Source organism: Callorhinchus milii, unplaced genomic scaffold, assembly GCF_018977255.1.
Source record: "Callorhinchus milii isolate IMCB2004 unplaced genomic scaffold, IMCB_Cmil_1.0 Scaffold13, whole genome shotgun sequence".
Taxonomy (NCBI): domain Eukaryota; kingdom Metazoa; phylum Chordata; class Chondrichthyes; order Chimaeriformes; family Callorhinchidae; genus Callorhinchus; species Callorhinchus milii.
In genome coordinates, this window is record NW_024704754.1 from 7,798,339 (window position 1) to 7,822,287 (window position 23,949).

General features: G+C 42.0%; 1 protein-coding gene across 1 annotated transcript; it reads right to left on the bottom strand.

Annotated features, from left to right (window-relative positions):
- Window positions 1-18,125: 18,125 nt before the first annotated feature.
- Window positions 18,126-22,176, bottom strand: bnip1b (BCL2 interacting protein 1b). Its single transcript, NM_001292232.1, is given in 6 exon segments — window positions 18,126-18,694; window positions 19,184-19,302; window positions 19,712-19,816; window positions 20,267-20,358; window positions 20,872-20,964; window positions 22,081-22,176. Coding segments are annotated over 6 exon segments (687 nt in total). The 5' UTR covers window positions 22,162-22,176; the 3' UTR covers window positions 18,126-18,497.
- Window positions 22,177-23,949: the final 1,773 nt, after the last annotated feature.

The following is a 23,949-nucleotide window of genomic DNA, read 5'->3' on the forward strand; positions in this document are numbered from 1 at the left end:
ACCAATACTTAATATTTAAAAACCAGTTTGATGTTGTGATGAGAGGATGGTTGGGTGGGTGTTCTGAAGGCATGAGATTGGATGGCTCAAAGGGCCTTCTTCATCCAGACCAAACTTGTGAAAAAAATGTGGTCACTCAACTCAGACTGTTGGTATGACACTGCTGCACGCAATCGGCTGCCGTGTTTCGCCCACAAAATACAGTCCACTACAATCCACTTTACAACATATTTTGTGCTGCGCTTTGAAACGTGTCAATGTTGTGATAAGGCGCTGTATCAAATAGAAGTTTTTTTTTATTATTTTGCTTACAAATGACCATTTCGTATTACACTGAATATAAATATGGTGAAAAATAACACATTTGATAAGTTTCAAACGCACTATTACTGTTAAGAATTGTTGCATTTTCACCCCACAAAAGAACTTCCAAAGAGCGAAGGAATTTATTTGAATTTACTACAATTCTGCACAATAAGAGAAAATGGTCTTGCAGCCTAAGATTGGGTGGAATTGCGTGCCTATAGTGTGTCAAGCAATAATTTTCATTCCTAGGTGGAATAGGAGTTGTGTTAAGTGTCAGTCTGTGTGAGAGAGAGAATTTTGGGTGAGTGAGAGTATGAGTGGGTAAAGGGGAGAGGGAGAGGTTTGACGTTTATGAGTTTATAGAATCTCAGAGCATATATATGACATTCAAAGGGCAACAGCTGTAATGCATAGTTGCCATTGCTACAAAGCAGTTTATTCTTTGCATCAGCTGGAGAATAGTTTATCAACTGGCCCAGTTGATAACACTCTTGCCCTGAGTCAAAAGATTATGAGTTGGAAATTAAACTTGAGGTGTTGTCCTCATTTCCCATCTGCCTGTCCAGGGGGTTGTAAATATCCAATGACTTTACTCAAAAAGAGAAGGGAGTGTCCCAGTGTCCTGACTCACAATACTCGCCCTATGGCTGTCTGTTCACAAATTGTCTGCCACATTTGCCTACAATATACATTTGACAGCAACGAACTGTGAATCTCTTTGAGACAAATAAGAAACATTGTTTAATTATAGCCAAGCACATATTTGGTGTTGGGTGTAAGACCACTGTGGGAGTCAGTGTAGGATAATTGGAAGAGATACAAAAAATATACTTGGGTGCTTTGTTGAACTTGCTTCAACTTGTTAACTTCCAATCTGCTCTTTTCTAATGTTAAAAAATATGATCAGCCAGAACTTGGGCATTAATGACTTACATAGGCAGAATTAGATCAGTATAAGTGATGGCCAAACACACCCAACGTGTGTGAGAGAATAGATGTGTATGTGAGAGAGATAGTGCCCAAATGCGTGACACTTGTCATCATTGTGTGTGTGAGTGCAACTGTGTGTATGAGACAGACTGAGTGTTAATGTGTGTATATGACAGCTCGGGGAAAAATTCCTCTTGCTGCTAATTATAGAAACTTTAACAATGTGCATTTCTAATGCCGAACCCATTATAAGAACACATCTGTCAAAGTTGCTGCAATATGTGAGGTAAACTTAGGACATTGCTATCATTGAAACAAGAGGCCATTTTAGCCATCGAGCCTGTTCTCCCAACAATTACCGGATCCTTAAATCACATTTCCTGCCTTTCTCCAAAGCCTATTACCCTGACTTCCCTAGTTTCTATTCATCTCCCCTTAAAACAACCACATTTATTATGCTTTTACAGCCTTTTTGGACGATACGTTCTGAATGAAATGCAGTCAGAACATTGAGTGAACACTTTGCTGTGTGTGCCGGTGCAGACTCAATGGGCTGAATGATCTCCTTATGTCTTGTAAATGTCTATGATTCAGAGGTATCCAGGTAACAGTTAATTGAATAGTGTCATTTGGTGTTTAGTAAAGCACAGTGATGTATAAAGAGAAGGCAATCCTGTGGGGAGAGTGTAAGAATACTATTATACACACATCATAGTAGGAAAATGTATTTTTTGGAAGAAAAGTGTAAAACTGTCCACTTATGTCAAAAGTCCAAATCAGATGCAAAATCCCACAGCAAAACACTGCAGACACCTGTTGTGATTAACAAAAACAATGGCAGCTGTGATGAAATGTACAGACTGGAGTAGCAACTGGAAAAAGGTCAATGATGAAACACAGTGATCACAGGTAACAAACATTAGCTCTGGATTACAGAGACAAGTCTTACCTCAAGGTTCCCGCATCTTTAATACATGACTGAATTTAATTTAATTTGGGGTTTTCTTTTTAATTAGAGCCTTTACTTACTATAACAATAATAACGCTTCAAAAATAAATACTCCGAAAGCAGACTGGAGTAACAGCAACAAATCTTAAGTACTGCAAAAAGAATAGTAAGTAACTGGCTTTAATGTACATCCATGACATGTTTGTAAATGTGCTATGAATAGCCAATAAATCGTTCTTGAAACTTTTCACGACTTACCCGACCAATATATTATGTCCTTATCCTCAGTAAATAACATATAACGGGCATGTCAAAGTTAAACTCTTTGCCCTGTTTATATTATATATGTGTTGGGTTTCGCTGACATTTTAAATTGTGTGATTTATCCAAACTGTAACAAAATAAGAAGGAAATTAAAATAAATGACATGAAGAGAAAAGGTTACCCACAAACTGGGCAAAGGCCGCACCATTAACAAGGCTGCTTACATCCATCTGAGAAGCAGCCAACTCCACTTATTAGGTCACTGGTTTCGTAGAAAAAAAATGCTGAGTTTCATTAGATTCCACATTACTGACCTGCAGAGACCTTGCCTGCACAGCACAAATGACCTTGATTGTGTTTGTAGGGAAGAAATGTCCTCGTAAAGGATTTCCAACTCAATTACAGTCATTCTTGGTTGTGCGCAACACTGAGAATGTATTATAAGTACATAAATACAGAAGTCACTGGGAACGCAGAGGTCAGGCAGCATCTATGGAGAGAGGAAGTGAGTTAATGTTTCAGGTCGATGACCTTTTGTCAGAACTGGGGGATGTTGGAAGGGAGCAGATTATAAGAAGAAGCAGAAAAGGTGCGGGGAAAGAAAAAGGAAACATTTAGGTGAAGGAAAGGAGATGATGAGATCAGAGGTGTTGATGATGCAACAGCACTGAGAACGTATTGTACCAGACCGGACTTAAGTCCCACGTCAGTATGAAGCACCGGGAAGTCTCATGGGTTTTGTCCAGCTAGGATTCTTTACCCACTGGGAGATTTTCTTGTAAGGTTGAGGATCTGTGTAAAGCTCTGAGTGTCAGTGAGTCCCATAATGTAATGGTTAGCATGCTCGCCTCGCAAGCGAGAAGGCACGGTTCGATTCCTGGGTGGGAAGAAACCATAGGCAAGTTTCCTTACTCCACATGCATCTGTTTGTCTAGCAGTAAGTAGAAACCTGGTTGTTAGTTGACTGACAGATCTCTTTCCAGGGATAATAATCCTTACAAAAAAAATGTTTGTGGGATACAGCTGTGCATAATTGGCTGCCACTTTTCGCCCACAAAATACACAATCAATTCCATTTACAATATATTTTGTGAAACACTTTGAGACGTCTCAATGATGTGATAGGCACTATATCAAATGCAAGGATTATTATTATTATAATACCAGCTGGTCAACCATAAATGATTGCTTAATTTGTGCTAAAAGCTCACCTTGAGAAGCAATACTGAGATTTCTTTGGCCAACACAATGACCTGATTATACTGCATGTTTGTTTTTATTATAGTGCGATCTCGTGAATGTCACAAATGCCAGCTCGCAGGAGTTTCTTGCAAATGCCTAGTCAGGGCTCAAACCTGCGTTTGTCGATCGACCAACTAGTGGCTATCCTCCTACGGGGGGAGTTAAGCGGGGTCTCCTTGGACCTGAACTGGCTCCAAGGTGACATGCCTAGCAACGGAATGGTGGAATCGAACCAGCCCTCTGTGGCGATCTCAGTAGTCCAGTTCCTGAGCCAAGCGGGTCTGCAGTATTCCAGGGCACTGCTGATGACAGCCACAGGCATCCTGGCTCATCGGCAGGACTTGGAAGGCAGACCAGTCACTGGGGGCAGTGAGTCATCCCACTCAGCTCCTGTTAACCCTACAACAACAACAACAAAATTACATTTGTATAGCGCTTTTCATGTCAGGAGGAGGTCCCAAGACGCTGGACAGTAGAGTTTCGGACCCGAGCTGGGGGTCGGGGAAGGTGGAAGGCAGGAAGATTGAAGGCACGGTTGAAGAGGAGGGTCTTGAGATGGGTCTTGAAAGAGGCAAGGGAGTGATCGAGCTGGAGGGACTGTGGGATGGAGTTTCAAAGGGTGGGGCAGAATGGCAGAAGGCCAGCCCGCCAACAGTGGGGCGAGCACGGCAGGGGCTGTGAAGCAGGCCGAAGCCCGCTGAGCAGAGGGAGCGAGCAGGATGGTAGGGGGTTAGGAGGTCATAGAGGTAGGGGGGAGCAAGACCATGGAGAGCTTTGAAGGTGAAAACAAGCCAAAGCCCTAACAGATAGGGCTAGACACGCAGCAGGAAAGCTTGCTGGATAGCAATATCAATGGTAAGCTATGCGGTTTTAGCTGGTTAGACTCCAGCAGTACCTACAACAAACACTCTGGGGTCCCCAAGCCTTAGCTCTTGCCAAACTGTGCCTAATACTTTCCAGAATTAGGTCAGCAGGAGGCGTCCCTCCAGGGAGAGAGTACACATTCCATTCCAACAATCTCTCTCTGGGATTTCCATTGGAAGGTGGGGCGCATGGAGATCTCAGCTTGGATACACTTAAGCATGGGTTTCTGCATGTGTCAGACACCCGGCTGACAATTTTTTTTAAAAAGTGCAACTTTCTAAAGTTAATTTCCTTCTGACTATGATCGCAAAAGAGAGTGTGGGCAGAGGGGTGGGGGGGAGGGTGTTAAGAGAGTGTGGGCAGAGTGGGGAGTGGTAAGAGAGTGTGGGCAGAGGGGGGTAAAAGAATCTGTGGGCAGACGGCAAGAGAGGGACAAGCTCCTAAAGGCATGACTGTTGATGGTACAAGGCCCATTTCGAAGAAGTGATGTGAATGAGAGGCTTCGCCCACAAAATATACAGTTAATTCACTTGACAGTATATTATGTGAAGCGCTTTGCGAAGTCTCCAAGATGTGATAAGATACTATATCAAATGCAAGGATTATTATTATTATTTTGCACAAGAAAACTAGGTATAATAATAATCTTTGCACTTGATATAGTGCCTTATCATGCTGTTGATACACCTCAAAGCTCTTCACAGAATATACAGTAAAGTGTAGCAATTGTGTATTTTGTGGGCGAAATCTAATGATGATTCTATGGATAATGAGACAGTGAAAGTGCTGTTTGTTCGTCCGTAGCTATCTGTTGGCTACGTTACAACTAAAGTTTATTCAAGAATGGAAATAGTTATCAAAAGAACAAATGAGCTCTTTAATTAATGAACCCTCTCTGTGCTGTGAAGAACATTCCTGTCTTATAAAATCCATAAACAGTTCCCACAAATTTCCTTTTGTTGAACATGGCTGTTTGTGGGACTGTGCTGTGCGCACTTTGGCTGCCGTGTTTGCCTACAAAAACTCAAGTCTACAAATACACTGCAGTGCAAGCCGCTTTGAGTCATTTTTACGATGTGATAAGGCTCTATATTAAGCGCACAGAATATAGTTTTACTATTTATTAACTGAGCATTGAGCTGGAAAAAGGTACTAAAGTCTAGATTGTTTCTTAAAGAAAATGTACATCTGAGTTTTTTAAAAAAAGTTGGAATAGTAGCAATTCATTCAGATAAATCATTGTATATTCAAATTCATGTTTGTGTCTATTGAGAGATCAAAAGACACTATCATGTGATATCTGTCTTTTAATGAGGACTTTGAGAACTACTGAAGCTTATGAGCATATTCCTCTATCTATCAGAGTTTGATGACAGATTAAATAACATATCCACAAGGGTGATAATTGGGGATGTGTCAGAACAGAGGAGCAACAGATTGGTATGGAAGCAGAGGACAGGCTGACATTGGGACTGAGTCCTGTAGCTCAGTGGTTAGAGCACTCGCTTTGCAAGGGAGAGACCTGAGTTCAATTCCAGGCAGAGGGCGAAACCTTGGGCAAGTTTCCTTACTCCACACAGAGCCTAATAATAATCCCTCCAAAAAACAATAATAAATTGTTCATTTTCAATCTACTACTGTTTGTGGGACATTGCTGTGTGCAATTGGCTGCCGCGTTCACCCACAAATATACAGTCAATTCACTTTACAGTATATTCTGTGAAGCGCTTTGGGACGTCTAGAAGACGTGAAAAGTGCTATATCAAATGCAAGGATTATTATTATTATTATTATTATTCTGTGTCAACCATTACCCTGCAGATAATATTATTATTATTATTCTGTGTCAACCATTGCCTTGCAGGAGGTTAAGGGTGAATTGTGATCCTTCCTCTTTCAGATACACCAGGAACCGACATTAAACACAAAGTAGCAAATTTATTTAATCCAAGATGGTGACAGATCATGAGTTACCACATTGAAATATTTGGACAATGATTGTGTTGAGAAATTCTTCCTCATTCTTGCATTAATCCCTCGTGTCCTAATTTTAAAGTTGCTTCTTTTTTGCCAATGGACCCACAAATTAGGCAGAATTTGATTCTCTTAGCACTGATGCTGGTATTAAAGGGTCTGATAGGCTGACTAAGACTGGGTGCTGTGGTTTCCTCCAAAGTACAGTACACCAAACTGCAGGAGTTTATGGACAAACTGCATGTTGCCTGTTAGTGTTTGATGGGTCATTAATACTATTCAGTAGGATCCTAGGAACAGGACTTTATTCTTCTTCCCCAGTCTGTGGTGGGGTGCACATCTTGTTGGAGAGGGTGGAAGAGAAATATGGTCACATAACATAACATTCAATCATGTTTTAAGGGATTAAGGGATATGGGGAGAAGGCAGGGTCAGGTTATTAGCTGGAGTTAGATTAGAAGATCAGCCATTATTGAATGGCGGGGCAGGCTCGAAGGGCCGAATAGCCTACTCCTGCTCCTACATGTTATGTTATGTTATGGCTGATCTTCTAATCTACCTCCAGCTAATAACCTGACCCTGCCTTATCACCATATCCCTTAATCCCTTTTGCAATAAGAAATCTATCTATCTCAGTCACAACCTTCTTTAACACAGAACAGCACATTCATTGGTAATCAAGTTTTATTACCTCTGTTCCACTGGCCAAGTGGTGGTGTGGAGTCTTGTAGTGTAGTGGTTAGAGCACTCGCCTCACAAGTGAGAGGACCCAGGTTTGATTCCTAGGCGGGGGAAACCTTAGGCACATTTCCTTACTCCACATGCCTCTGTTTACCTAGCAGTAAGTAATGTTGTTAATCGATTGACGGATTGCTTTATAGAGGTAATAATCCATTCAAAAAAAATAATTTGGTCACAATTGTTTGCTGTGAGCAATTGACTGCCACATTTCACCCACAAAATACAGTCAATCTGCTTTACAGTACACTCTGTAAAGTGCTTTGAGTCATCAGAACAAAGTGAGAAAATACTATATCAAATGCAACAATTAGTATTATTATAAATTAATGTTGAGATTGTAATCCTGTCCATTAGTGTTCTGGCGCTGCTGAGGGAGCGATCGATGTTCACTCTCCCTGCTCTGAGGCCTGTCCAGCTTGTCCAAATCTGGACATATTTGGGTTGAAACCCACAGGCAGTGACATTCTAGTAAAACAACAGTCACATTCAGGGTACCTGAATCCATCAGCACATGATTACATTAACCTGCGTGATATATAAAACTGTCAGCAATTCATTCCCAAGGCACGCCAGCTGGTTTTATGATGGATTCATGCGCTGCAGATGTTCCTCGCGAGATAAAATATGTGCAATGTGGGGGTGGGGGGGGGACCTCAAACTTTCATGCCAGTGGAACATTTAGTCTTTTCAGTGTTTCCAAGTGCTCGTTATTCCCTTGTAATGTCTACGCAGCTCAGAAAATAAATCAGCCGGCATTCATGGCTGCACAGTGACAGAGAGCAGCACTCTCCAAACTTTGGAGCAAAATAATGAAGAACGAACAGCTAGTAAATAGGAGCTGGAGCCAAGATAAAAACGAGTTTAGGATTGCAAAGCAACTAAGAGACACCTTTTTGGGGGGATTTCCTTATCTTTCTCCTCTTTCTCCCCTCCCCACACCCCCTTCTCTTTCTCCCCTCCTCTCACAAACTCCTGCAGTATATTGGTTGCAGCACTCGCCTCACAAGCCAAAAGGACTTGGATTTGATTCCCGGGCAGAGCAAAACCTTAGGCAAGTTTCCTTACACGCCTCTGTTTACCTTGCAGTAAATAGGTTGGCGGTTGGCGGATCACTTTCTGGGATAATATTCCCTTAAAAAGTAATAATTTGGTCACTAAATCCACGACTGGTTGTGAGACCCTGCTGTGTGAAATTGTCTGCCTCGTTTCGCCCACAAAAATACACATTCAATTCAATTTACAGTGTATTCTATCGACATGATAAGGCAATAAGATGACATCAAATGCTAGCCTTATTATTATTATTAAATTGTCATGCTACAAATGAGATAAAAAATATAATAATAATAATTCTTGCATTTTGATATAGTGGCTTATCACATCTTCGAGATGTCTCAAAGAGCTTCATAGACTATACTGATCACTGAGCTACAGGACTGCACAAAGATCAGGTAACTTAGTGAAGACCAGGGCTTGAACCTGAGAACACAGCAGTTTTCCAATCAAAATGTAATACAATAAACTCTCTCCAGACAATTTGTTGGGAACAGTTGAAACAGTAGTTTATAATTCATCGACAGTTCCCTCTTCTCACGTCACATTGTAATCCTATTTTTATGCCATAGTTTTGTGGTTCTATTAGTGTAAGAAACTCTTTTGTGTCATGAAAACGCATTCGCGTTTCAAACCTGTGTTTTCATTGAACAAGATTGAGTCTTAAATTTTCGTCTCTCACCAGCATTTTGGCTGTAACTTCTGACAACTGTTCCCAGCAAAGCTTGGCATGTCACCTTTTACAAATTGGTAGCTGGAACCAACACAGTGGTGCATAATCCCATGAATTTAAACAGCTCTTGCACATAGCCAAATAGATTAATTAGGTCACTCAATTCCCAGACTGTTTGTGGGATGTTGCTGTGCGCAATTGGCGTTTCACCCCCAAAGTACACTTTACACTTTACAGTATATTCTGTGAAGCGCTTTGAGACTTCTCGACGACATAAGACTCTATATCAAATGCAAGGATTATTATTATTAACCATCCATACGTATGAGACAGCTCAGCAAAATTGTGCCAGTAGGTAAGTTCAACTCATGCACAGCCATATTAGAGTCTATAGATACTACGTGCTGTTTGTATGTTACTGAGCATTACTGACAATACCCTGTACTTTGGAACAAGCCAGAATGTGCTGTGTTACTGAGTGTAACTGACAACCAAGGTGTTATTAGATGTCATCAAATAGACTGAAAAAGCTTTCTTCATCCAAACCTCTCTAGTGGACATTGTTTGCCACGTTCCCCTGCAAAACACTCAGTCACTGCACTTTACAGTAAATCCTGTGAATTGTTTGGAAACGAATGTCCTCCTGATGTGAAAGGTGCAACAACAACAACAAGATTACAATTTGTATCGCGCCTTTCACGTCGGGAGGACGTCCCAAGTCGCTGGACAATGTACAGCATTTCAGACCCGAGCTGGGGTCAGGGAGGGAGAAGGGAGGGGAGGGGAAGGGGGGTGGCCGATGGCATGGTCGAAGAGGAGGGTTTTGAGGCGGGACTTGAAGGAGGCTAAGGAGGGGGCGAGGCGGAGTGATTGGGGGATGCAGTTCCAGAGGTTGGGGGCAGAGTGGCTGAAGGCTCTCCCACCAATGGTGGGTGGGTCGGGGGACGTGGAGCAGGCCTGAGCCGGGTGAGTGGAGGGAACGGGTGGGTTGGTAGAGGGTTAGGAGGTCGCAAAGGTAGGGTGGGGCGAGGCCATGGAGGGCTTTGTATGTGAGGACCAGGATCTTGAACTGGATCCTCTGAAGGACAGGGAGCCAATGGAGTCGGGCAAGAGTGGGGGAGATAGGGTCACGGAGTTTGGTGTGGGAGAGGACACGGGCTGCAGAGTTCTGGATTATCTGCAGCCTGTGGAGGGAGAAGTTGGGAAGACCGACCAGCAGGGTGTTTGCATAGTCGACCCAGGAGGTGATGAAGGCATGAACAAGAGTTTCAGCGGCCTGAGGGGTGAGGTAGTGGCAGAGTCGGGCGATGTTACGGAGGTGAGGGAAGGCAGAGCGGGCCACGGCTTGGGTGTGGAGAAGAAAAGACAGTTGAGGGTCAAACAAGACACCTAGGGTTCCAGACTGGCTGGTGAGTTGCAGTGTGCAACCAGTGATGCTGAGAGCCTGAGGTGCTGAGGCACTGGCGTGAGCCAATCAGGAGAGCCTCAGTCTTGTTCACATTCAACTATTGGAAATTTGCCTTCATCCAGGACTTGATGTCCAACAGGCAGTCTGTCAGGACAGCAGTGGTCCTGGAGTTGAAGGTGGAGGCAGAAAAATAGAATTGGGTGTCATATGGAAGTTGACCCCATGTCTGTGGATGATGTCACCGAGGGGGAGCATGTAGATATTAAAAAGGAGAGGGCCAAGGACAGAGCCCTGGGGGACGTCAGACGTGACAGTGCAAAGATTAATAATAATAATAATCATCCTTGCATTTGATTTAGCGCCTTATCACATCAAGACGTCTCAAAGCGCCTCACGGAATATATTTTATAGTGAATTGACTGTTTATTTTGTGGTCGAAATAATAAAATTTTATTGTTATTTTTGCGAGAGGTGAAAGGACATTGCTCTAAGTAGGTATATTACCCATTAATCTTACCGAGCAACGTAATACTTGTATTTAGGTTTCAGACCACGTAAGTTTGGATGTGAAAACTGTGAAGTACTTTCAGGATATTTAAAACAGAAAACTAAACAATAAGGTTGGGAAACAGCTGGATAGAATCAAAGAAGCGAGGTCTGTTTACAGTCAGAATACACAAACAAAATACAAACAGCCTTGATCTCCTCCATATGTCTATATATTCAACCCAGGGTTACAGATAATATGGAAAGCGCTGCTCTGTTTCCAAACCCTTTTCCCCAAAGTGGGCTTCATGTATATTTTATACAAATTTTAAAAAATGTACTTTTCATTACTTTATAATAATAATACTTGCATTTGATATAGCGCCTTATCATTGAATTGAGATGTCGCAAAGCGCTTCACTGAATATACTGTAAAGTGTACTAACTGTTTACTTTGTGGGCAAAACACGGCAGCCAATTATGCACAGCAGTGGTCCCACAAACAGTTGTGGATTGAGTGACCAAATTTTACTTTATTTAGATAACATTCTCTACTGTATGCTTAAAGCTTCCTGAATCTTGCCGTAGCTGCATTGTCATGGTTTTTGTGTACAGTTTTGCTGTACCGTTAAAATAAAAAGTGTAAATTGCTGAATTTAACACATTTAACATATGCTTGTACAGTGACCTCTTGTTTGATAATAATAAATTGGTCACTCAATCCACAATTATTTGTGGGACATTGCTGTGCGCAATTGGCTGCCGTGTATCGTCCACAAGATTATACAGTCAATTCACTTTATAGTATATTCTGTGAAGTACTTTGAGACATCTTGAAGAAGTGATAAGGCACTATATCAAATGCAAGGATTATTATATTATATATTATATTGTTACCCTGCTGTGGGGTTTAAAAGTGCAAGAGAAAGGCAACCTTTTCATGCAACATTCCACCAGTAACATCATGGGACACTGCTGTGCACATAATGGCTTCTGCTCGCCTCGTGAGCCAAAGAACCCGGGTTTGATTCCCAGACAGGGCAAAACATTATGCAAGTTTCCTTACTCCACACACCGTAGCAGTAAGTAGGAACCTGGTTGTTAGTCAGATTGGTGGATTGCTTTTTGTGGGTAATAATCCCTTAAAAAAAATGATGATTTGGTCAACTCAATCCACGACTGTTTGTGGAGCACTGCTGTGCACAATTGGCTGCCATATTTCGCTCACAAAATATAGTCAATCCACAGTATATTTACAGTATATTCTGTCAAGCGCTTTGAGACATCTCAATGATGTGATAGGTGCTTTTTCAAATGCAAGAATTTATTATTATTATTACTGAGATCAGAAGACAATCATTTTATCAAAGACAGGGTGGTTAGGGCATAAGTCTGTTCCATCTATCATCTGCACTCTCACAGCATTTGTGTCTGAAGCATTCTTTTATAGATCACACACTTCAAGCTTTATTTTAAAACTCTTTACATAATGGTGCAGTTGATCAGTTTGCTGACACGGCAAATTGGTGGTGGTGTCCATCAATACACGGAGCACCTGCTTCCACTCCATGGGCTGTGACAGCAGTGTTTGATGCTTAAAGTCGTAAGGAGAAACTAGCAAAGTAAATGAAATATTGATGACTCGAGCCTCAAAGTGGTTAACTCTGGGGTGATAAAAGTACAAGTAAATTGTTTAAACTGTTAAGTTAACAGAAGCCTGGGTCACAGGTGGATTTACTTACATGAAGTTTTGTATTTATTTTAATATAAACTACAAAATAGAGCGGTGGGGAACCACAGAGGCAAGGAAAGTCCCATCTCAGCATTGTATTCAGACCCCACTGATACTGATACTAACAGAATGACCAGTACTACAGGGTGATGCTGTCCAGAGCTTAGTTGTTCATAATTTTCTTCAGGGAAATATTGAGGTAAAATGCAAGAGGAATAATAATAATCCTTGCATTTGATATAGCTCATTATCACATGTTTGGATATCTGAAAGTTCTTCACAGAATATATTGCAAAGTGAATTGATTATGTAACTGTGAGTGAAACGCAGCAGTCAATTGCGGACAGCATTGTCCGACAAACAGTTGTGGATTGAGTGGCACAATTTTTGTTGAGGGTTTATTAACCCTGCCAATTGACTAACACCCAGCTTCCTACTTACTGCTTGGTAAACAGAGGCATGTGCTGTAAGAAAACTTGACTAAGGTTTCGCCCCACCCGGGAATCAACCCCGAGTCTTCTCACTTGCGAGGCGAGCATGCTAACTACTACACTATGGGACTATAAGTGTTTATCTTGAAGATACGTCACACTGGCATGAGCAGCGTTTGTTATTGGAAAATGACAAACATCATGAAGAAAGCTGCTTTTGCAGGGGTTTACCATTGCGGTGGACATCTGAGATGCAGTTAGTCTAGCAGGTGCTTCTGCATTTACAATGGTGAACAGGAGCAGAAGGTTGGTGATGTTTGCTGAATGCACAGACCCTGGGGAGGGGGAGGGTGAAGAGGAATTTGAGAGGTTGCTGTTATTCTCAGGGTTAACAGCGCAGAGACATCATCATCAGCAGCAGCTGCATCAGAGTCACACAAAAACACACCACTGTCACCATCAACAGCTAAAGCTGGCTGTGCCTTACGTAAAACAGTTGGCTATCAGATCAGAGCATTTCCAGTGAGTGTTTAGGGAGAATTTGGGCCTTTCAACAAAGCCATCAGTACTGAAGCCCTGCCCTCCATTTATTTTCACTGCAGATTCCTCAGTTTCCTTAGGACAAGGTGCTCTTTTTCAGAGACTCTTTGTTTCATCTTCACTGCTGTACGTTGATGGAGTAAATGACAGGAGTCAAGTTTATGCTGATCTTCAGGTGTCTGTGGGCTTTCTGATCCGGCGGTCAGGGTTACTCTGCATGTGTTGTGAGGTCAATGGTCACCAGGTGGATAGAGCCATAGGCTTGGGGAGTTTATGTGTCTGTGTGTGAGGGGGGTGGGTGGGAAGGGAGACTTCTGGGAAACCATTTATGTTCTATAAATACAGGGAAAGAATATGTATAGCTCCCACTTGCACTCACTTCTCAATGCAGGTTCCGATCTTGCTGTCAAATGCGACATGAAGTTCCTCTCAGTTACCTAATCCGGTTGTTAGTTAGTTGGTAGATCACTTTCCCGGGGGTAATAATTCCTTCAAAAAATATAATAATAAATTTCTCACCAATCCACGATTGTTTGTGGGACACTGCTGTGAACAATTGGCTGCCACATTTCACTCATAAAACATACAGTCAATTCACCTTATCATGTCTCAAATATCAAATGCAAGCATTATCATTAGTGTTTAACTCACTATTTCAGTGAGCAAGTAGTAAATGTATATAATGGGCTCTCTAGGGAGACAATGGAAGCAAGAAGTATTGATCCTTTCAAAAGCAAATTAGATAAGATTTATTTTAGCAAATAATATCATGGGTTACAGTATATAGTTTGGGACATGACATATGCATGCGATGGCCAGAATGGTGGAAGGCGAACTGGATGGATCTTGTTCTTTCTTTCAGCAATTCCTATGTTCTTATGTAAACTCTGCCTGGTTGTGTCATTTCATTTTTCTTTATGTTTTGTTTTAAAGTGACTTTTTTTAAAAAAATTCAAGTGATACATCTTTTGTCATCAGTTATTAATGTTTCCAGAATTACATTCTTTTACATAAATATCAAGGCTTTGAATCGGCTGTTTCTTGATTTGTTTCATGTGTTGTTTGCAGCTGAACACATGTGACTTTAAATAGTAATGTTAATCTTCTGAGTTTTTATTACTCTGTTCACCATCAACACCACTTATTTCATACATTTTACTTGCTTAACATCCGCAAGCCTTGACAAACCTGAACTGTGATTAGAAATCGGGCAGAAAAAAAATTACAGATCATCTTACAAATTCTGTTTTTATCATGAGTCTGTCAACAGATCTGACCGTAAACAATAAGAAAATAATAATAATCCTTGCATTTGATATAGCGCTTTTCACTTCTTCTAGACGTCTCAAAGCGCTTCACAGAATATAAAGTGAATTGAATGTATATTTCTGGCCGAAACACGGCAGCCAATTGCGCACAGCAGTGTCCCACAAACAGTCGTGGATTGAAGTGACCATTTATTATTCTTGAGGGATTATTATCAGGCATGTGGAGTAAGGAAACTTGCCCAAGGTTTCACCCTGCCGGGAATCGAACCCAGGTCTCTCGCTTGCAAGGCGAGTGCTCTAACCACTGAGAGCAGAGCTAGTAATTTCGCTCCAATTAAGCGGTGTGTGATCTCCTCTCTGGAAGCCAAGCTTTCTCCCAGATGGAAGTTACAAAAGTAGGAAGAGTTTCCGTCCCAGCCAGTGGGAACAGATCAGAACTAATCGTTAGACAGACTAGCAGGTGCAGCTCTGTACAGCTTTTCCCTCAAGGCTAACACGATGAAAGGAGAAGCGACTTTAAAAGGTCAACTTTGGCTTGAAGGTTAAAACTACTGAGAACATTTTTTTTTACTGTATCCGTTGTACTGTTTTGTGTATATCGTATTACTTTTATGTCTCTAGCTTCCCTCCCTGCGGCTGGTTATCTCAGCCAGACCACAGCTACAAATCAGCAGCAGCAGAACCGTACACCAGTGTATTGAACTGCCCAACTCTTGTGCTATGTTATTGAAATGTTACAATTTCTAATAATCCTTGCAATTGATATAGCACCTTATCATGTTGAGACATCTCAACGTGCTTCACAGTAAAGTAAATTGACTGTATATTTGGGGGCAAAACTATCTAGAATCTCCACAACAGATCACTTTTAAAATGTAAGTTTTAGAGAATTCAAATAATCCCTGGCTATTTCTTATAACAATCTTTGTTCTTGTCTGTTGCTTTTTAAAAAAAATTGGTTAATTACTGATGACATTATCGAGAGGTTTAATAATGTTTTTTTGGGGGGGCAGCCAGGTGTCGGACACATCCAGATACTCATCACCATGCTTAAGAGGATCCAAAGCAACTGAGAATTCCATGCAACCCACCTACACGTGGAAATTTCAGATAGATTGCTGGAATGGAATGCGCACTCTCTCCCTTTAGGGACGCATCCTGCTTACCTATTTCTGGAAAATAGTATGCGCAGGTTGGCAAGAGCCAAGGCTTGGGAACCCCAGAGTGTGGGGGGGAACTGCTGGAGTCTGACCGGGTGAAACAAAACCTAACAAGTGCAAAGTACATGAATGCTCTACCTTTGACAGCAAATACTTGTGAAGCCCTTTGAGATGTTTGAGAAGAGCTATAAAATACAGTAATAATCATAATCCGTGCTTTTGATATACCTCCATATCACATCGTTGAGACATCTCAAAGTGCTTCACAGAATATATTGTAAAGTGAGTTACCTTTATGTGATTGCGCACAGCAATGTCCCACAAACAGTTGTGGATTGAGTAAGCACATTTTTTTTGAGGGATTATTAGCAGGTAGTATTCCTAGTGCTCTTTTATTTCGGAATGAATAGATGAATGAACTCATGCAGTCGAAATGGCACAACTGCCTCTGACTCTAAAGACTACATGTTCTGATTCACAGTCCCAGGATGCAGTCACAAGACACAGCTCACCGGCTCATGAAACATGACTTTCGGACACCTGCAGCTTGTGAAAACTGGGCAAGATCAAGGGGTCAGAACAGTGTTAAACTGGGATCCAAAGGCAACCACATCCAGTATGATCCTCTCTTGCATCAAGATCAATAAGGAGACAAATGGGACATTTAGTTAACTGGTGACATACTTTAAACATTCCTAAAACACCACTCAGTCCCAGCTTCAGATTTTATGAAATGCAAAATAAATCCGGTTTTATGTAGATCGTTTGTAGTACAAAATGTATCCACGACTCCCGTTTCACCCACATAATATAGTCAATTCACTTTACAGTATATTCTGTGAAATGCTTTGAGACGTCTCGAAGATGTGATGAGGCACTGTATCAAATACAAGGATTTTTTTTGTTATTGCAAGTTTATACTGAAATCTCACTCAAGAAATAAACTGTTCTCCTGTACCACCTGGTGGTTAATTTCACCACTGTTCTTTATTTAGTCTTATTGTTACAATTTTTAACAATAAAAGCACTATATCAAATGCAAGGATTATTATTAAAATTTTTGATGTATCATTGTTAACTATTGTACCATTTAATACTTTGGCTGCACAAAGTGTTTTTTTTGGAATGTGGTTTATTGATGCAAATAAAACAGGCAGGATTTTATATTACTGCTGTTAACTCTGCAAACCAAGACCTGCAGGGGTAGCGTGGGAAAGCTGGGGGAGGCAGCAGGATGCTTGCTCTGTGGTACCTTGTAGAACCTCGTATTGGTTAGAGCACTCGCCTTGCAATCAAGAGGACCCAGGTTCAATTAAGCATTATGATGGATTTCAACATATGTCAAGATGTTCAGAACAATTATTGTATAGTAACACACTGTTTATTGCTTAAATCTAGTGTGCCAATTATTCAGTCACAGAGGGAGATAAACCCATTGAACTACGGCAAACCCTAGATTTGAAAGAATTTTTCCTAAACAGGTTTCCAAGATTAAAGTGATATGTTTGCATTTACAATGTTGAGATATAACAACTTGGACTGCCCCTCATGCAGCATAACGTCCCAGAGAATATATATGGAAAATAACCAGATACTGTGTACGAACTAGTGCCACTCCAGACCTAAATTTGTATATCTGACTGCAGAACATCAGAAATAAAATAAAATATATTATGCGCCATTCAAGTCCACAAGTTAAGTATTATGTTATGATCCACCTTATACTTTTAACTAACAGATGTTAACCCCTTCTCTCCAAACATATTGGCTTTAACTGGGGTAAAGTTTCCACATTCGCTTCCCTTCCCCTGTACCTGCCCGAGTGGTCATCCGAAGCACAAAGTGAACCCAGCCAGTGAGCATCAGACAGCTGGCTTTTCAGTCCCGGGTGTTACAGCTGAACCTGTTCAGAGAGCGATGATAGGATTAGATTTGGCTGTGATGCCACACTCCCCCCCTATATTAAATTGGCTGCTGACACGCATTGTCCAGATTCACGTGTGAATAAAGACATGAAGTGAGTGAATAGTGCCTGTCTCTCTCTGAAAGGAAACAAAAGTCAACCATGTTCCGAAAAGGAGGGAGCAGTGAGAGCGAGACTTGTGGTCAGCAAACAGACGTTTATAACATGGTGGAATCTAATGCAATACAATGTGAGTCAGACTTTAACTAAAAATGTATGTATTCTAAAGGCTTAGCTTTTACACTGCTGTGGCTAGTGTCAATTCTCAGGCTATGAACAAAGTAGAGGCCTTTAATGCTGAAAAACAGTTGTGTTTCCTTCTTAAGTTACTTATAACCTCTGGGTAGGAATAGAACGGATAGATCATAAGATAAAATCCAGGAGGCTATAGAGTGTGCTGCCATTTCAGTTCACTTCACCTCACAATTTAAGATCTGTAGTGGGTCCTTCATCTTCACCAATGCGGTATTTAAATAAATGGTTCCCAGTTGGTGTCTGCACCCTGATGCGGTTCTATAAGAAAGGGAACAGGCGTTTCTTTAAGATGTACACCACAGTCGCCAGAAACAATGCCAAGGCGAGAAAGATGAGCAGCTTGTCCGTCAGTTCTCTGCGGTTGTACTTGGTGATCAGTTTGCGTCCCAGTTGGATGGTCCCAGTCATTGCTTTGAATTCTTCATTGGTCTCCTGAACAGTTCTCGATGACGTTGCTAAAACAACAACACATGACATTTGTATAGCGCCTTTCCTGTCGAGAGGACACTCAAATCCTTGACTGGACAGTCAAGGATTTGAACCCAGGTGGTTGGAATCAGGAGGGGTGGAGGGTAGGGAGGAAGGCGTAGGAGAGTGGCCAAAGGCACGGTCGAAGTGGAAGGTCTTGAAGCGGACTTTGAAGGAGGCAAGGGGTGTACTGTGTGACAGAGTTCCAGGGTGGGGTTAAAAACACCAAAAGCAGGCCAGAGTCCACTAAGCAGAGGGAGCAGATAGGTCGGCATGGGGTTAGCAGGGCCCAAGGGTAGGAAGGAACAAGGCCATGGAGGGCTTTGAAAGCGAGGATGAGGATTTTGAACTCTATCCTCTAAAAGGCAGTAGGCATTAATTGTACAGGTACACTCACTCTCCGACCCCATCACTGTGAAGCGCTCTGAGCTGTTACCCTGAGTGAAAGATATTGGATAAACGCAGGTTGTGCTTACCCAGTGACTGTACTGACTCCTCACTCTGCTCCACCTGCTGTGCCATCATTCGGCTGATGCTCATCAGGCTCTCTGTGATGCTGCTCGCTGTCTGAACCAAACCCTCCTTTGTCATTTTTCTGTAACCCAAGGCAATTGATTCCAACACCGTGAGTCGTCTGTCATTTTTCATCGCCTTTCATTGTGATCCAAATTCATCTCGTTCTCTTCCCATCTAAACTCAGATCTGGACACTGAAATCCAGGCCTATGTGTCTGGTCTCCAAGATATTCATTGTTCTAAGCATACTTTACACTGGATGGCAAATTTCTTAGTGTTCCACTTAATAATAAAAAAAATTGCGAACGACAGAAAGGGCTAACCATTTATTACAGTAGTCATATTACATCATGTCCTTATGAGGACTTTGATTCATGTTATATCAAATGCAAGGATTATCATTAAAAAAAACTGGGAGGGTGCACAGTGATTCCTCTGTGGCTTGTATCAGAGCAGAAATAAAATGAGCTCTCGAGGGAGTGAACTTACCGCTGTCGGAGAGAAGAATCGCCAGCGTGCAGCAACTCATCTTTTTCACTGTTGTCTATGGCAAGCTTGCAGGCCAGGTTTGCCTTTCGCCAAGTGGTTTGGTTGCTTCGAAGGAACATAGGACATCGTCAGTGTTGCTGTGAGGATAGCAGGCAATGAACCAATAGAGATAGTTTGCAACACTTGGTCCATTGTCACAGTGCTATTGACCGTACTATCGGTCATCTTGCCTCCTCCATTCCCCCCTTGCCATCCATTCCTCTCTGATCCAACTCCTTTTTAAATCACAAAGCTGAAGGTAAGTCTGGTGGAAAGTATTTCAGACATGTTGGGGGAAAACTCGCAAAAAGACCTGGTTAGTAAAAGGTAAATTGAGATAAATGCTGAAAAACACAGTATGGGGGTCCTAAAGCTACCTCCTGTGCTCGTTCCCTCTGGCATCTCAATATCATTAAAGTTACAGAACCTTTTTGAGTACAGCAGACAAGTATATGACCTTCGAAATGTATGCTAGCTGAGAACACTTGAGAGGTGTTCAGATGGAGCGCCGGTTACCTCAACATCTGTTTGCGGTGATTGGCCACCTCAGCCAGCAGAGCTTGCTTATCAGATTCCCGGTCTTGTTCCTTCGCCATCTGCTCCAGATCCTTCCGCAATATTAGAGAAGCATCTCAGTAGTTGTTTGTAAGACACAGCTCAAAGATCAGAAACACTGACCCACTAAAGGTAAACTAACAGAATCTTTCATATAATCCATGGCTATTTCTGTTGATCCCGTTGAATGAATCACTTTGCCTTCAGCAAAAGAGGATTTTATAATAGAAGTTTTGAGATTTCTTATCTTTCCATGTTTGGCTGGCAAGGCTGTACAAGGGACACCCAAGATTGAGCCACACAGCAATATGTGGGATTTAACTGAACACAACATATTACCATTGGAAGGCAATTAATGAACTAACAGGTATTTTTTTTTTGAAAAATAAATGCAAAATTGCTTTTGAAGGAAACTCAATTAAGGAATAGATGCTACATGTGTTCATTTTTTTGGTCAGTGGGGTGTCTGACACATGCGGAAATCTATCACCATAGTCAAAGGTATCCAAACCAGCCTACTGTAAATTCCACAATATTGATGATTCAACTTTCAGGACGAAACTCACCTGTATTCGAAATCGGAGTTGCTGAAACATTTCTTTCACTTTCGCATTCAACTCAGTGAGCAAACTCAGGGGCCCTGGGCTGTTCCTGATATCCTGCAAAGAAACCAATAGCATGTTCCAAAATCCAGGCATTATCCAAGTGCTGAAATGTGAATATATTGTACAGAACTTTGCCAAAGACATGCGGACTTCAGCAAACATCCTGTGTGTAGATAGCTCATCTGTAATTTGTGTCTACAATATTGAAAACGTTGGTCACTCACTGCATGGCTGTTTGTGGGACATTACTGTGCGTAATCTGCTGCCGCATTTCACCCCAAAAATACACGGTGCCTCCACTTTACTGTGAAGCGCTTTCAGACAAGAACAAATTACATTTTGTATAGCGCCTTTCACGTTGGGAGGATGTTCTAAAGCACTGAAAAACAGAGCAAAATAGAGTCAAATTCTGGGAAATGGAATCTGAGCTTTTATAAAAGTAGGAAGGCTGGTTAAAAATACACAAGCCACTGTTTCAGTTTAAGGGCTTTGCTTTACCCTGTCCCCAAGCTCAGCTGCCTACAACAATGCAAGGCAGACGCCCAACGGATAATAATAATCCATGTATTTGATACAGCGCCCTATCACTTCATCGAGAGGTCTTAAAAGTGCCTCACCAGGTGATAATAATCCTTGCATTTGATACAGCGCCTTATTCGAGACGTCTCAAAGCGCTTCACAGGATACCCTGTGAAGTGAACTGACTTTGTATTCAGTGGGCGAAACGCGGCAGCTAATTTATCAATCTCAATGTTGTAATAAAGCGCTGATGAAATATAAGGATTATTATAGCTTTGCAGGACTTGGCAACGTCACTAAGTTTGCAGGGCTGTGGGGAGGGAGTGGGGCTGATTCGGATTCCTCTTTTCAAAGATGGCCCGAATGGCCTCTTTCTCTGTGCTGTATAATTCTATTGTTATTATTTGAGAAAAGTAACATCCCTCTGTCAGGCGGCGGTGTATGAGTGTGACTGACAGTCACTGAGATCCACCCAGAAACTCCCCCAATGGTGATTTAAACGGTAATAACATCATCATCACATAATCCTGACAGAGCGTCAGAGCGACTCTCAGGCCTCAGCGGCTCAAACAGCTTCGCAGACTGTGCGGCGCGGGGACCAACATTGAGGGCAATGTGCACAGAGGGCCACAGCAGCCGCGGCCCCGGTACCTGCACCAACGCCTTGATCTCCAGGTCATATTTGACGATCTCCTGAGCGCAGATCCGCACATGAACATCCGGCGCCGCCATCACTCGCTCCGCAACTACGGCGGCCGCGCGGGGGCGGCGCCACTCACTCACATCACGTGGTAAAGCGCCGCCACGTCGGGAGGACGTCACTCACGCACTGCACGTGCTCCTCCCACATCCCACCCACAGCACTCACTGATACACTGCACATGAGCCACAAACCCACATGTCCAGACATGCAGTGGAATGCAAAATAAACCTCACTCCAGACTATTTACTTAGTGGTCAGGGACAGCATATAGTTAATTAACCATATATTTTGTGTATGAAACACGGTGGCCAATTGCGCACAGCAACAGCCCACAAACAGTGGTGGATTGAGTGACCAAATGGTACATTTTTTTTAAGGTATTACTCCTGGAAAAGCGATCCGTCAATCGACGAAGAACCGGGTTCCGAGGTAAACAGGCATGTGGAGTAAGGAAACTTGCCTAATGTTTCACCCTGCCCGGGAATCGAACCCAAGTCCCCTCGCTTGCGAGGTGAGTGCTCCAGCCACTGAGCTACAGTAAAATTCTAGAGATGGATATGCAAATTAAACTGATCTCCTTACTCTGGAGTCAATGTGGACTTGATGGGCCAAATGGCCACCCTCTGTGCTGTAGGATTTCTATGTTTCTATGTGTCCATTTGCTTTCAACTTGGTGCAATATATAACAAAAATAAAATAAGATTTGAGGCACACACATTCTGCAGTTTAGTTACTTTATTATAATCTCTGCAAAACAATATGAAATTCAGACTGTGGTTACAAGAAGCTGTAGTACCAACACCTGGCTGATACAATGCAATAAGAAAATTGTTAAAGGGGCACAATCACCAAAACACAACACAACATTGTTCATTGTGTTCCACATGTTTCTGTAGTCAGCAAATTAATATGAACTAAAACCCTTTCACTAGCATAAACCTACACAGAGGTTTGAACAAAATGCCTCCAGGTTGTCATTAACATACATTTAGTATAATTGGTAATTACCATTACTCTCCATCCCCTCCCCCACCACTTTTTTTTAAAAAGGTCTCGCTGTACCTTGCCCAATTCCCCAGCCAAGCAGGTGCACAGTTCGCCTACACCCAGGCCATTTGTAACTAACCAAGTGTGTGAGTGAAGCCCAAAATAACTTGCTCGCCAAAATGCTCTCTCCCTTCCTGTGAGAATATCCCTGACCACTATTTGGTGTCACCATCCAATGGTATAGCCAAAACTGGACCTCAGCATGTGGGGAATCATGGATGCAAACCCATGTCCTACCACTAAATGGCACAGTACATCTATATACACTCAAACATTGATTTAAATTAATATAAAATCAGTTGTAATACAAGGCTCTGCCGTGTATCACCATCAATCCCAGTCATACCATTCAAGCTATAAACACACTGGCCGATCATTACCCATACTTAGTTTGTCTTTCACCTTTTCTTTACATCAGCTAATATTTCCATGTGACCTTTATTGTTACCCATGACCGCTCATTTGAAAAAGCCAATCAATCAGTAGCCACAACTATTCATAACAGTTAATTTTGGAGTGATAGCTCTTTCACCAGAACACATTTGCACAGTTGTAGTTCAGTCTTTAAGATTCAATTAGCTTGACAGCAGCCAGTACAATACTGCGCTGTCGAGAGTTAAACCTCTAATGTTGTTGGAAAGTCNTTTTTGTGCTACTGTTGATGTGGATTGTCATACTTTAATACTACCCAAATAAAATCTAATGTGGAATGAACCCCCCAAAAAAAAATTATTTTCAAAAAGGCTGTTTTCCACTTTAAAAATCAGCAA